Below are 15,753 nucleotides of genomic sequence, written 5' to 3'. Positions count from 1 at the left end.
GATAATGGTTGGATTTGTTCTTTCACTATATAAGGGGTGTCTTCTTCTCCGAGTTGACTACCTCTTCCACCTCCAAGCTCCATTGTTGCTCTAAGCTCCATTTTCGCCCGATCTCTCTCCCTAGCTGATCAAACTTGTTGACCTCCTAGGATTGGTTGAGAAGGCCTAGATTTATACATCCACCAAGAGATATTTGATTTCCCCCACTAATCCCTCGCGGATCTTGTTACTCTAGGGTGTTTGAGCACCCTAGACGGTTGAGGTCATCGCGGAGCCATACTCCATTGTGGCGAAGCTTCGTGGTGTTGTTGGGAGCCTCCAATTAAGTTGTCGAGATTGCCCCAACCTTGTTTGTAAAGGTTCGGTCGCCGCCTTCAAGGGCACCAATAGTGGAATCACGACATCTCGCATTGTGTGAGGGTGTGAAGAGAATACGGTGGCCCTAGTGGCTTCTCGGGGAGCATTGTGCCTCCACACCGCTCAAATGGAGACGTACTTCCTATCAAAGGGAAGGAACTTCGGTAACACATCCTCGTCTTCACCGACTCCACTCTTGGTTATCTCATCCCTTTACTCATGCAAGCTTATCTTGTGTTACTTCCCTTGCTTGCTTGTTTACTTATTGTTGTTGCATCATATAGGTTGCTCACCTAGTTGCATATCTAGACAACCTACTTTGATGCAAAGTTTAAATTGGTAAAGAAAAGCTAAAAATTGTTAGTTGCCTATTCACCCCCCTTCTAGTCAACTATATCGATCCTTTCAGCTATTTTTTATAAAATATTTTGGTCTATGTTGGGGGATGACCTAACAAAAGAGGTACTCCAGGCGGTAAACACTTGTTCTATACCTGAGGGCTGGAATGATACTGCAATAGTAATGATTCCAAAGGTTAATTCTCCAGAAAAGGTAACTCAATTCAGACCTATAAGTCTGTGCAATGTGGTTTATAAAGTTATCTCAAAAATGATTGCGTCACGCTTGAAGATAATCCTTTCAGAAATTATTAGCATGACCCAGAGTGCATTTGTGCCCGGACGTATGATTACTGATAATATCCTAGTGGCATATGAGTGCTTTCATACAATTAAGAAAAAAAAGAATGGTAAAGAGGGCCTATGCGCTATCAAATTGGACATGCACAAAGCGTATGACCGAGTAGAGTGGTCTTTTCTGAAAAAAATTATGCTCAAACTAGGTTTTCAAGAGAATTGGGTAAATCTTATTATGCAATGTGTATCCTCTGGGGAATATCGTGTTTGTTTCAATACGGAAGAAACTGAGAGTTTTAAACCCACTAGAGGATTGAGGCAAGGAGATCCTCTCTCTCCATACTTATTATTACTATGTACGGAGGGACTAACTGCCCTCTTAGCAAATGCAGAGGAGAATGGAAATATTTCTGGAATAAAGGTCAGTAGAGATGCACCATCAGTTTCAAACCTTCTCTTTACAGATGATTCTCTGATCCTTATGAAAGCAAATGCTATGAATGCGGAGGATTTGAAATCAGTTTTGGATTTATATTGTGCCTCCTCGGGGCAAATGGTAAGTGTTGAAAAGTCTAGTATTTTCTTTAGTCCCAATACAAAGGTGGAAGATAAGGCGCAAATTTGTACAATTCTGAATATTATGACTGAAGCACTAAATGATAAATATTTGGGATTGCCTGCAAATGTGGGTATGGACAAAAGTGATTGTTTCCAATTCCTGATCGATCGAATTATCATGAAAATAAGTGGATGGAAAGAAAAATTGTTATCCGCTGGAGGAAAGGAAATATTGCTCAAATCTGTTGTACAAGCTATCCCAGCTTATGCTGTGTCCGTCTTTAAAATTCCTAAAAAAATTGTAAAGGAATTATCAACGCGATGTCGCAATTTTGGTGGGGTGACGAGGACAACAAGAAGAAAATGCATTGGATGGCATGGTGGAAGATGTGTGTACCAAAAAATCAAGGAGGTATGGGTTTTAGAGATATACATTGTTTCAATCTGGCTTTGTTAGCCAAACAGGCATGGCGCCTGATTGATAATCTGGAGTCCTTATGTGCATCGATCTTAAGAGCTAAATATTTCCCGGATGGGGATTTAATGAATGCAAACCTAAGAAAAGCATTCTCCTTTACTTGGCAAAGTGTTATGGCGGGAGTAAACTCGTTAAGAAATTGTTATATCTGGCGGGTTGGAAATGGACAAAATATTGATATTTGGGGAGATGCATGGATCCCAAATTGTGCGAATAGGAGGGTCATTACTCCGAGAAGGGGGCACCTTTTGTCGAGGGTTTCTGATCTCATTGATCCAGTCACGAATTCTTGGGATGAAGATTTGGTGAGACAAGCGTTGTGGCCAATTGATGCTCAAAGGGTGCTCGCAATTCCCCTCCCGATGCATAATATGTCGGATTTCATTGCTTGGAGTTATACAAAAAATGATGTTTTCACTGTACGATCAGCTTATTTGGAGGAATGGAACAAGCAACATGGAACAAAATTGCAACATGCTGATGGTATGGAAAGAATCAATGCTAATCCTATCTGGGGTAAGGTTTGGAAATTATCTTGTCCGGCAAAGGTTAAATTTTTCATCTGGCGTACCTTGCATGCAACCCTCCCATGTTGGGTTACACTTGCTAATAGACACATGAAAGTTTCACCCAATTTCCCATCATGCTCGAAGGGGGCAGAAGATACAAAACACATTTTATTCATGTGTCAAAAGGCAAAGAAGGTATGGGGCAAGTTAGGACTACATGAGGTGATTAATAAAGCATGTGCTACTGATCGTGCGGGAGAGGCGGTCTTGGAATTCTTACTACTTATGCCAGAACATGAATTAGTGATAGTGGGTTCTCAAAAAGCACGTGAACTGATCGCTATTACAGCCTGGTACTTATGGTGGGATAGACGTAAACTGGTTCATGAAGGAAAGTTTCAAGATGCAAACCAAATTTCCATGAGTGCACGGGCTATAACAGCTAACTATGTTAATGCACACTCCCCTAAGGCAACTAGTAAATCAGGAGGATGGAGAAGACCTCCTATGGGTCTTGTTAAGCTTAATGTCGACGCCTCTTATGACCATGATTTACTTAGGGGCACGGCTGGGGCTGTTCTCAGAGATGATAATGAAAGATTCATTGTTGGTGGAAACTGGAGGATTGATTGGTGTGCTGACGTATTAACATCAGAAGCTTTGGCTCTAAGATTCGGCCTATCCCTTGCACAAAAGGCGGGATGCAATCGTCTTCTTGTTAATTCTGATAATATGGAGGTGATTGAAGCAATGAAAAATGGAGGACATTCGGCGGGAGCGGCGGCAGTAGTGTTCGATGATTGCTATTTCATATCTTGTGATTTTTGCTTGTTAGATTTGAACATTGTAATGGGGAAGCAAATAAGGTGGCTCATGAAATTGCCAGGCTAGCAAAATTTTCAGCCACTACAGACTGGTTTGAGGAGCCTATGAGAGATATTGTTCATTTACTTATTGACGATGTAACTATTATTTCTAATTAATAAAGTACATGTTTATTTCAAAAAATATAGAACTCCTTAAAGAGGGCCATCACTTCATGCCTAATGACGTTCCAGAAGGTCTGGAAGAACTTGACCAGGAGGCCGTCAGGGCCCGGCGCGAACATCGGATTCATGCCCTTGATGGTAGTCCAGACCTCCTCCTCGGAGAACGGGCCCGTGAGGGCCGCATTCTCCGCGATAGCTCACCTTTATCCCATGCATGTGCTCCACCCATTGCGCCATGCCATGCTAGTTTTACTCTTTCATGACTTTTCATTTGACTTTCAATTTTGAGTCTATTATATCTTTTGAACTGAAAGTCTAATTTATGTTTTGTGTGCATGCTTGTGTTTCTTGCGATGAGGACTTTGAAACAAGACCACTCTCAGATACATAAATACTTTCAGATACTTTGAAAGTCTAAAAACTTATCAAAATGTATTCAAGGATGGCCTTCTTTGAAAGTCCTTGTAGTAAGGAACACAAATATGCAACCATAACATAAATTGGACTTTCAATTCAAAAAATATAGCAGGTTCGACATTGAAAGTCAAATGAAAAAACATGGGTGAAACATGCAAGCTATGAGAAAAGCATGCATGCATGGGATAAACGTGATTGATGGGCTAAAAAATCACAGAGCAATACCTGGTAATGACCAATACTGTACTAGAAAAATACACAAGAGCTCCTAGGTGCTCCACACCCCTATACGAATATTAAACGTAGAAAATACCAAAAACTTCAAAAAATCTGAATTTTGGGGATATCAAACCTGGGTTCTCAATTTACTCCTGCATGAAATTTCGTAAAAAATACCAAGAAACGTTTCCGTGGCAAAGGAAATACCGTCCGAACAAAAATCCATCCAAACAATTTTTTTCTATATATAGAAATTTTTTGTCTTTTTTGCCACGAATACGTTTCCTGGTATTTTTTCACTAAATTTCACAAGGAAGTAGATCGGGAATCCAGGTTTGATATCTCAAAATCTCATATATTTTTCCAAATTTCCCGGTACTTTTTTGTATTTAATGTTCGTATAGGGGTGTGAAGCACACGGGTGCTACAAATTCGCTTCCCGGAGTACTAAACAAACTGTGTCTCCCAATCTCAGCGCATTTCTGTGTTCCTGAGCATGTCACTCGATCTCAATCAGTGAGGAGGCCGATGCGTGTTCCAAATCCATTCTTGGCATGCTCACCTTGAAAAGGGAAGTGGGAGGTTTCACTCACGCTGCAATACTTGCTTGCTTGCCTTGTCGGCTAGAATAAAATAGGTAAATGTTTCTTAGGTGTAAGTACAACGGTCATGAACAGTTTTTTGTTTAAATATACTTACAAGATATCATAAAATTATAAAAAAGAATGTATGTTCATATTCATATGGTTCATATAAGAACGATCACTTTTGCACCCCCGACAAAAAATAAAGTCAATAGAAGAGTGTTTTTAGAGCGCTAAATTAGTTTTTTCTTACACACGCATGGCAATAAAACAAATTACATTCTCCAGATTTACAAGCATACAAAGGACTTGAGCATATACATATTTAGAGTGTTTTTCGAAAAATATTAGGTCCCAAACTTATTTTCTTTATGTGCCTCTGCTTGCACTTCTGAATTAACCCTTTGCGTTGGCCAGGTCCTAGCCGGCACGTTCACATCTCCTTCCCCTACACGGCTAAGTATCTTGCGTGAGGAAACTAGAGACCATTAATTAGCAAACTTTGGCATAAAAGCTTGAGGAAAGGTGCTTTCTTTTGTTTTGATGACGCCAGTGTCTATGCTACCGCGCAATCAGAACAATCATTTAGCTATATACAATTGATTAATAGAGGATAGAGATGTGATTTGTGTGCTAAGTGCCTTTTGATTAATCACAATAATAGGTAGTAGTGGTTTGGACTTTACATGAACCTATCTCTCTGTACCTTTGCTACAATTGCAAGTTGAGTAGTATTTAACACGTTTGGGCAACAACAAGTGATGTGTGGCGCCAAGGAAGAGTCCCAACGAAGAAGAAAGCTTTCCGCCGCGGCTCTGCGGTGTGCAGATAAGAATGGCCTTGTGTAACGCATGGTTTTATGGATTGTAATGTGTGTTGTGTTTTATAAAGCCTATTTCAAGTTGCGCTATGGATTCTAAACAGTGGTGGAATAAACCTTTTTTCTCCTGTTAAAACAGTAAGGCCTTGCATATAGATGCATCGGCCGAAAGCGGGTCGTTTTAAACCCATGGGTATGGAATGAACAATCAGAGTTGTTTGGTTTGTAGGATTCCGAAAACCATAGGAACAGTAAAAACATGTGACTAGGATGTCTTGGCATACTGAATTCTAAAGGAATTGAAAACAAGTGATAAATTTGTACTCCCTCCGATCCATATTAATTGACGCACATTTAGTACAACTTTAGTAATATGGATCGGAGGAAGTAATAGAAATTGTTTGCTTGCACCAGGGAGTAATGCATGAATTTTCCTACAAGATTAACCAATTAGGTACATGCCATGGTTGTCACAGAAACAAATGTCGAAAAAAAACCTCCCATAGAAATTTCTTTACGGGATTGCATACAAAGTAGGCCATAGAGAAAAAATATGGTCTCCAATCCTACCAATCAAGCATGCTCTATAGGAAAAATGCCTAAGGAATGAAATCCTCCAAATTTTCTTTGGTATAGGAAAAATGCCTAAGGAATGAAATCCTCCAAATTTTCTTTGGAAATCCTTTGAACCAAAGAGGCCCTCAACCGCTGATAAGATTGTGATGGATCAGTCTTTCAAAAAAATAGATCGTGACGCACCATCGAAGTCAATAAAATGATGGACCATCGAAGCACACAATAAATATTTAATCCTCAGTCTTTATGTCCATTTTTCTAGCCGGTGTTTTGATGTTAGTTTTCTCTTTGCATGAACGTGCTTAATTATATATGATCTCGTGATGCACCATCAAAGTCGAATGTAATCGTGATCCTTAATTATGATAATTGCAGCTAAAGAAGCAATTAATTAGCACATTATTTTTGTAAAGCACGTAATACAGATATAATCCTCAGCCTTTATGTTCATTTTCTTTAGCTGGTGTGTTGCTGTTCAAGATTTTGTATGACATCGCTGCTTACAATACTCTCCACCGTTGTAGGAAAGATGATTGAATGCTTGATTGCTTCTTTCTGCTCTTTTGTTTTGCTTCAAAAGATGGCCACGAGCAAAGCACAGCACAGCCTTTTGTTTTTCTTTCGGGAGTCAATAATTGGTGCATCAAGGAGAGGAAAGGCATGATCATACATATACCCAAGGTAAGCTCAGCAGCTCAGCCACTCAGGGCCAGTGTCCTTGTCTCCTCTGTCCCTCTCCTTCAAAATGCACCACTGATGCAAATATCTTTACATGCAGATTGCCTGGTCTGGCAAAAGCTTTGCTTAACCTATTAATCAATTAAAGCAAAAGATGAAGGTGCTAGTTAAGCAGCCTTTCATGCTAATCCCCTCATCTGCAAAAAAAAATAAAAATGGTCAAAGCATCTGTTGATTTGCCCACTGTTGGGTGACACTGCTTTTGCCAAGACCATAGAAAATATTTGCCTCCTGGCCTATCTTTACTGCACATCAATTCAGCATAGGTTTGCCTCCTGGCCTATCTTTCTGCATAAATGCACAGCAATTCAGCACAAAACCGGTTCAAATTATCCCTTGATTGTATATTTCCTCTCAAAGATCCAGAGCTGGTAGTTGTACAGTGCTGGTCTGGCAAGTGCCAGCTCTTAAGCACTTCTGTATTAGAATAACAAATAGTAATCCTGTGCAATATTTGCTTCAAGAAAAAAAACTGTGCAATACAACTCATTTGTTCATGTAACTACAAACTAAACATAGATACAGAATACACGAGCATGACTGTTCTTGATGAGGGTGACCTTATTGAAAAAAGACGAACATATGTCTGACCAACACTATGATAAAAGTACGTTGTGGTTCCAGCCAGAGTCAATGCACAATTCGAACATATGGCACTTCCTTGCTTGCCACCTGATCACAGGTTGGGGCTTCAGAATAACCACAAGGTGCCCTGCGACCGCTCGCTGCCATGAATAACTTGGCCAAATCCATTTAATCATGAAAGCAGTTGCCCCTGAAACTCACTGTCACTAATCAAAGCTGGCACTCTGCGACAAATTGGATGGAAGTATCTGTCTTTAGAATTCGGTTGGCACTCTGCGAGAAACTATGTCAAACTTTAGATAATGCCAACGATTGAACAACTGCCTCAGCTGTAGTTTCTCTAGAGATAATATATCAAACTTTTGCACAATACTTCACACCATAACACATTCATTTTGATATTATTAGGGCTGTAAGTTAATGCTCTGATGTGTGTTGCCACCGTTCCTTCACGCCTTCAATTTAGAACGGAGATTCAAGTGACTCGTCCCAAACATCTCCACTTGCATTGGAAGCATCTTCACCATCTTCTTCCATTGCCAATCTTATATATTCTCTCCGAGCAAAACGATCCCAGTCGGTCAAGGATGGCTCTTCACGCATCTGCAGTTACATTAGAAGAAAGCACATAATGTTAGCACCATGGAAGACCAAAAATATCAGCGCTCGTTGGATGTAGAATACTTGTGAAAACTGGACTCACTTGGCGAATGAGGAATGGGTCTCTAGATTCAAAAGCCATGAACTTGTTGAGGTTGAAGAGAACATTGAAGAAATGCCCGGACAATTTGCACCTCCGGAAGTCTTTTATGGTAAAAAAGGTATCATCCTGAAAAAGCAACACACATATCAGCTTAAAAATGTACAGGATCTTATGAACTGCACAAAAATAGGAAAGGTATGCAGACCTCTGGTCCTATCATATCAACTAGTTGACACAATATGTCCTCAAACAGTACAGGTTCCTGGGCCATGCATTCCATGCGATGAAGTTGCTCCTCAAAAAAGTATTGTAGTTCAATGTGTGTGAGTATGCCGTTGCCATCCAAATCTATACATTTAAACCTGACAAGAGGATAATGGAAGCATAAATATGAGTTTCTAGAATATGCAACAAGAAAACATCTCAAATTAGATCACACAACCATTTAAAGTAATCTAGCATGATGAAGGGTGTGTAAAAAACAAATGATGAGGGCTATTGCAAGAAATCCGCTTGAAGATCTCCTAGTCAGGATTTTTCTCCTGAGGCAGACTTCCTATGATCTCAGGAGTAGATTTGCTTTTCCGAATACCCATGTTAAAGAAAATTTCAATGAACGTCTCACAAACCACATAATCATTTTTCAATCCCTTGTGTGATTTGTAGCCAACAAATCATTTGACAGACTGAGCAAGTAAAGAATTCTGCTTAGCTTACATTGAGGATGAAACCAGTCAGTGTCAGACCAAGGGTTTAGATACAAGGGAGAAACCCACAAGGGCAAATATGCATCCGAGTTCCTCGGTTCTTAGAGAAAAAGCTGAGGGGCCCTTCCCCCTTTGGTCTTTTTTTTTAGAACAAAGCTACAAAGACCTACTGTAATAAAACATCCTCTGATCCACGGTTTATCGGCTTTGCAAAAGTCTAATCTCTGAAAGAAAGATCTAATAGTGCTGTAGAGAAACTTGTTTATAGAAGAGGCATAGACATGGGGATCACATTATTGGTGATTGGTAAGCTCGCATAGGCTTAGATTTTAGGTAATGCACAATAATTTGCGTGACAATATGAAACATTACAGTGCTGCTCAAAATAATTGGAGCATTGCTTAACTGAAGAATAAAGCAAGTGTCAGAAAAAACAAAAGCTGGACCTACCAATAATCTTGGCTTGGTTCTGATGATTTATCCTCTTCAGACAAAATAAAATGAACAAAATCTTCGTAACACATTTTCCCTGGAATCTTGCTGGTAAATTTCCTGGGAACCTATTGTGTATCAATTAAAAACTGTCAGTATGAACGTAATTGTAAAGAATCGCTGCATGTAATAAATAAAGTATAAGTGCAGAAACTTGAATGATCTGAAAATGGTAGAACGAAACAAATACCAACCTCCGAGAAAATTCTATCTACAATCCTATATGTCAATGCATGGTTTCCATACTTAATAAGATTTTCTTTGTCAATAAAGAAATCATGGTCCGTATCGAGTTCCCAGAACTTGCAGTATATCACATAGAAATGCTCGTATGAGAAATACCTACAGAAAACGAGAAATGATTGGTGTCTCACAAGTTGTAGAGGAAATATTTTTTTCGTACAAAGAGACAGAAGCAAAAAGCGGTGTAAAATTTTGTGTTTAAATGTGCCACCTTAAAACTTTATTGATATCCTCTTCATCATCAGCATGCCGCAGCGAATCAAGCAGATTTCCACGTTTCAGCTCCCTCAGACTGAGAAGGCCATTTCCAATTCGATTCAAGCAATAAAATATCCTATATACGACAGTCTCAGCTGACAAACAATGTTGTATAAGTAGAAGAAAATACTGTATGACATTCAATATTTGATTAAAATGGTCACAGAAGGGCATATATAGGCTTACCATATCTTTCCTGAAATTCGGGCGTGCTCTTTAAGAATTCCAGGCCAGGATGGTTGTCCAAAAGGTCTCGAAGAACTGGTTTGAAATCTTCCTAGATTATTTCCAATGGCATCAATCATGAAACAGAATCAGCATCCATTTATGGAGTCTTTAACTGCATGCTTTTGTTCTGTAAAGCACACATACCTTTGTGAGATAATCATGATCTGGTTGCTTTAAAATCGTAAATACTTGGGTTGCACTGTCCATAGTCATCATATTGCTATTCACCCAGAAATCCATAAAGGCATCCCTGGAAGAAACACCATAATGTAAGATTCAACATTTGTGGGTTCCGTGAATCCCAAGTGATCAAGTGATCAACTACCTTGTGACAAATTCAGTGTTATCCTTATCAATCTTTCCAAAAAGAACAGTGGTAAAGAACGACGGTAGTTTGCAGAGCTCCCTGGTAACCATCCGAAATTCTATTGTGGCAAAAACAGACAAAAATAAATAAAAGCACAGAACATAGATGGTTAGTTGATATGCTCACGCACAATCTGATATGATCATGATAATTGACAATTTAAGCTGGTTATGCTTATAAAGCTAATCCAGATGACAAACTTCAAACTTGAGCACCGATTTGATCAGATGAAAACCACAAGGTCCAAATGAAACCACTCGTCTTTACACCAGTGATTTATAATTAAAATTGCATCCAAAAGATTCATTCATTTCATATTTGGCAAAATAATCCTGAAGACACTTCACATTTACGCACCTTGAATCCGAAGACCATTGGAGTGCCCGGCGAAGAGCTGCTCGACTATAGATATGCACTGCCTCTTCTGCTCGTATGGCAGCGGGCGTCCATCTCGGAAATAGAACTGCCAAGCGACATGGACGATTTCGATTAGCTTGCTGGAAAAAGAATGGTGCTGGCAGGTTGATGGATCGACGTCGAGCATGCGTATGTGTACCTGTGGAATGACCTCCTTGACGGCGCGCGCGGTGGCCGGCCGGAGCGGGGACGCGCAACGGTTGGGGTGTCCCCCGACCCCGCTGGGCTTCCTGGAGAGGCGGGGCGACCTCGGCGAGAGCGGCGGCACGTTGGCGCCCCCCTGCATCATCATGGACGGCAACATGGCGCCCCCGGTGAAGCCGCCCATGCCGTTGGCCTTGGCCTTCTGGGCCAGGCAGCTGACCAGGGCGACGGTGTCGGGGAGGGAGAGCCAGTGCGCGAAGAGGTGGTCGAGGACACCGCGCAGCGCGGGCGCCCCCGGCGCGGGGATCTCCGGCGGCAGCTGCAGGAGGTCCACCTGCAGCGCCAGCGCCGACACGGCGCTCAGATCCGGCGCCGCCTCCATTCTCAATCCCGGCCTCGATCGCTCGCCGCCGCTCGCCGAGCCGATCCGATCGGAGCAGGTCGATCGTCCGGCAGGTCCGAGTGGGAATCAGGCGCGTGGCGCGACGTGGGGCGGCGGCGGTGGGGAAGACCGGTTAGCTAACGGCTCGCCTCACGCCAGTCTGGGCGCCATCCTGGCCGTCCATCTCATAGATCGGCCGCGTCCCTGCACAGCCACATGGTGCCAGTCAACGTTTTTTGCGTAATAGATGGATGCCGGGCGATCTGCAACAGATGCACATGCCTCCAGCTCTAAACAGTTCGACATATTCGTACAAATTTCATACAAACACAACACATTTGTGCAAATTCGTAGAGAACTGATGTGAAAACAAATAAATACTTTGGCAAATGAACAACCTATCCCACAGAGGAAGGAGTAAATCATGTTTTCAATGTTCCTAAAACATAATGCGGAATTCTTGACCAATGTACAACATGATTGACATACCGTCTCGACTTGAAAACCAGGTCGGATGCAACGATTGCTCACTTGTGGAATGAAAAAAAAGATGCAACCAACCGGATGGGATCTCCTAATGGTGACTATATTTCTATCTAGTGAGAGAAAAAAGGAGAAGTGGAGAATGGCAAGAACCTAACCATAAATAGCGCCGGATGTGAGGGAGAGGAGGATGGATGGGAGGGAAAGGACGAGAGGGGAAGTAGGCCTCTCAGACCACCAATAAACTCGCACCATGCATGCATGCTACTTTGGTACATGCATGTTTGGAACTAGGATGGCAATTAACTTGCTTGTAGGAGTTCAACACAAACTCACATCCTGGTTCATGCATTGTGTTTTTGTATGAAATGTTATTTTTATCATAAAAAAAATCTAATGATCTTAAGTCATGAAATTTCAATAATAGCATATGTGCATTACGATAGGTGGCCTGTCATTGCCAGCGCCAATTATAAGCCCCTACCGTTTGCAGTGCACCCGCCCGCAGACAATCACACGGTCACGTTCGACCGATCTCTCTTTGGTAGCAGTCGTCGATCGATCCATCGTTTCAATGGAGAACTAGTGCCTCACCTACCACCACCCTGCTATGTTGGCGCCACCTGCTCAGCTTGCCATGTCGTTGATGGAAATATGCCCTAGAGGCAATAATAAAATGGTTATTATTATATTTCCTTAATCATGATAAAGGTTTTTTATTCATGCTAGAATTGTATTAACTGGAAACTTAAATACATATGTGGATACATAAACAAATATCGTGTCCCTAGTGAGCCTTTACTAGACTAGCTCGTTGATTAAAGATGGTTAATGTTTCCTAACCATAGACATGAGTTGTCATTTGATAACGGGATCACATCATTAGGAGAATGATGTGATGGACAAAACCCAACCGTTAGCATAGCATATGATCGTTTAGTTTATTACTACTGCTTTCTTAATGTCAAATACATGTTCTTCGGCCATGAGATCATGCAACTCCCGGACTTCGGAGGAATGTCTTGTGTGCCATCAAACTTCACAACGTAACTGAGTGTGACGCCCGGATAATTAAGCTACAGTAATTCCTGCTAATGATTCCATGTCACCCCGATTACTTCTGTTAAACTCGCATTTATTCAAAGCCGATTCAAAATTCAAATTTAAAATAAAGTCAAAATAATTATCTCTTCAAATGGTAAAACAAAAATGTTCGAATAACTCTATAAATTCCCCTGATCATCTTCTTGTTGAAACCAACTTTATTGGACTCACAAATAATTCCTAGGAAAATTAATAAGTGGTCTAACAGAAAATATAATGGCCTTTTCAAAGTAAACAAATGTATAAACTTTCCCAAATAAAATGGAACCTTGTGTGTAGCCCCCAAAACATTGTATTTGAATTATATGTGCACTATCTTGTAGAAATAATATCATTTAGTGCCTAAAATAAATAGAAAATTGTGACAAAAGGTTTGACAGAAAAAGCGAAAATATGTAATGTGCACTTAACCGGCCCATAGAACAATGCACTGGCCCAGCCCAACACCACTTTCATCCACCTCCTGCTACAGAAGGCAGGGGCCGTGGCGTTCATCCCCCAGCGCCATGGCCGGCGATGCACACGCGTCGGGCATCCATCCAAGCTTTGGAGAAGATAAGATCGAACCCCAGGCCCCCGCAACAAACCCTAGTTCCTCTTCCTCTCTTCTCCATCGCGCCACTTCTCTTCCCCGAGCACACACCCGTAGCACCATCGCCGTGGCCATGCTCGATCCCGCGGCCACCGTGCTCCCCGCGCCACCGAAGTATGTCCAGGAGCCCCGGAGGGTTCTTCTTCTTCGGCCACACCACCGGACCGGAGCTGGGAGGCCGCCGCTGCGTCGCCATCGCCGTCTCCCCTACTCGACCACCACTGCCTCGCCATCATCACCATCGATCTACACCAGCACAACTCCCCGGCCTCCCCGACCACACCGTCGCGCTCACCGCCCCCGCCCGATCCTCCTTCAACTGCCCGCGGCCGCCGAGGCCCCGCGGCGCCTGGCCGAGGCCGCCGGCGTGCCCCTGTGTGCTCCTGCGCGGTCACTCGCCCAGCCACCCGTGGGGCCGGCCAGGGCCACTAACATGTGGGACCCCCCTTGTTTTGATAGTCAAAAAAAGGAATAGAAATAATTAACGAAATAATTAGTGATTAGTTAATTGGTTAATTAACTAGACTAATTACCTGCTGACATTGGGCCCCCACCACTAATTAGTTTAATACAAACAACTCTTTAATATACATGTGACACTGACATGCGGGACCCCTCCGGACAGTTGACCAGTCAACATGGACCAGTCAATTGCTGACTATGCAGTTGACTGGCCCCACCAGTCAGTCCCTTTGAGCACTGCTGGGTGCACTGCACCGGGTGCACCCAGCCTTTTCTGTTTAAATATTTTTGATTTATTAATATAACTGTAATTTCAAAAAATGATTAAAACTTAGAAAATTAATATAAAATAAACCATAACTCGGATGAAAAAACTTTGTACATGAAAGTTGCTCAGAATGACGAGACGAATCCAAATACGCAACCCGTTCGTCCGCCACGCATCCCTAGCATAGCAAACACGCAACTTTCCCCTCCGGTTCATTTGTCCGAAAATGCGAAACCCCGGGGATATTTTCCCGGATGTTTCCCCCTTCACCGGTACCACCTCATACCGCGTTAGGGCACCCCTAGCACCGATACTTGTCATGTCATGCATCTCTATGCAGCTGTTTGCTTAATATTTATTGTTTCTTCCCCCTCTTCTCTCCGATAGACTACGAGACCGACGCCGCTGCTACCCAGTACGACTACGTCACCGACAACCCCTCCTTCTTGCCAGAGCAACCAGGCAAGCCCCCCTTTGATCACCAGATGTCGCCTATTCTTCTCTCTACTGCTTGCATTAGAGTAGTGTAGCATGTTACTGTTTTCCGTTATCCTATCTTGATGCATAGCCTGTCCTTGCTACTACAGTTGTTACCTTTACCTGCAATCCTAAATGCTTAGTATAGGATGCTAGTGTTTCATCAGTGGCCCTACACTCTTGTCCGTCTACCATGCTATACTACTGGGCCGTGATCACTTCGGGAGGTGATCATGGGCATATGATATATACTTTATACTGTTACATTACTTATGATACTGTTCGGAGATGGGGGCTGAAGGGGCGGGTGGCTCCATCCCGGTAGAGGTGGGCCTGGGTTCCTGACGGCCCCCGACTGTTACTTTGTGGCGGAGCGACAGGGCAGGTTGAGACCACCTAGGAGAGAGGTGGGCCTGGCCCTGGTCGGTGTTCGCGGATACTTAACACGCTTAACGAGATCTTGGTATTTGATCTGAGTCTAGCTACTGGCCTATACGCACTAACCAACTATGCGGGAACAGTTATGGGCACTCGACGTCGTGGTATCGGCTGAAGCCTTCGTGACGACAGCGACTGACCGGCGCGCGCCGGATTGGACCGTAAGCCTGCTCTTGTATTAAGGGGGCTAGTTCTGCTTCCGGTCGCGTTCGCAACGTGCAGGTATGCAAAGGGCGATGGGCCCAGACCCCCTGCACCATAGGATTTAGACCGGCGTGCTGATCTCTCTGTTGTGCCTAGGTAGGGCTGCGATGTGTTGATCTTCCGAGGCCGGGCATGACCCAGGAAAGTGTGTCCGAACAAAGGGGATCGAGTGTGTTGGGAAATGTGGTGCACCCCTGCAGGGAAGTTAATCTATTCGAATAGCCGTGATCTTCGGTAACAAGACGACTTGGAGTTGTACCTTGACCTTATGACAACTATAACCGGATACTTAATAAAACACACCCTTCCAAGTGCCATA

The 15,753-nt window shown here is 42.8% G+C and overlaps 1 protein-coding gene across 1 annotated transcript; it reads right to left on the bottom strand.

Moving 5' to 3' along the window:
- Positions 1-7,196: 7,196 nt before the first annotated feature.
- Positions 7,197-12,042, bottom strand: LOC125512104 (putative serine/threonine protein phosphatase 2A regulatory subunit B''delta). Its single transcript, XM_048677171.2, has 12 exons — positions 11,896-12,042; positions 11,020-11,610; positions 10,821-10,926; positions 10,422-10,521; positions 10,241-10,346; positions 10,055-10,145; positions 9,822-9,963; positions 9,562-9,709; positions 9,326-9,435; positions 8,374-8,530; positions 8,169-8,294; positions 7,197-8,068 (listed from the first exon to the last, which is right to left on the bottom strand). Exons 2-12 carry the CDS (start codon positions 11,404-11,406, stop codon positions 7,928-7,930), a joined length of 1,614 nt encoding a protein of 537 aa, XP_048533128.1. The 5' UTR covers positions 11,407-11,610; positions 11,896-12,042; the 3' UTR covers positions 7,197-7,927.
- Between the last annotated feature and the right edge of the window lie 3,711 nt (positions 12,043-15,753).

This window comes from Triticum urartu, chromosome 6A (genome assembly GCF_056163025.1).
Source record: "Triticum urartu cultivar PI428250 chromosome 6A, HENAU_Tu73, whole genome shotgun sequence".
Lineage (NCBI taxonomy): Eukaryota > Viridiplantae > Streptophyta > Magnoliopsida > Poales > Poaceae > Triticum > Triticum urartu.
This window is presented reverse-complemented; position numbering and strand designations above follow the sequence as displayed.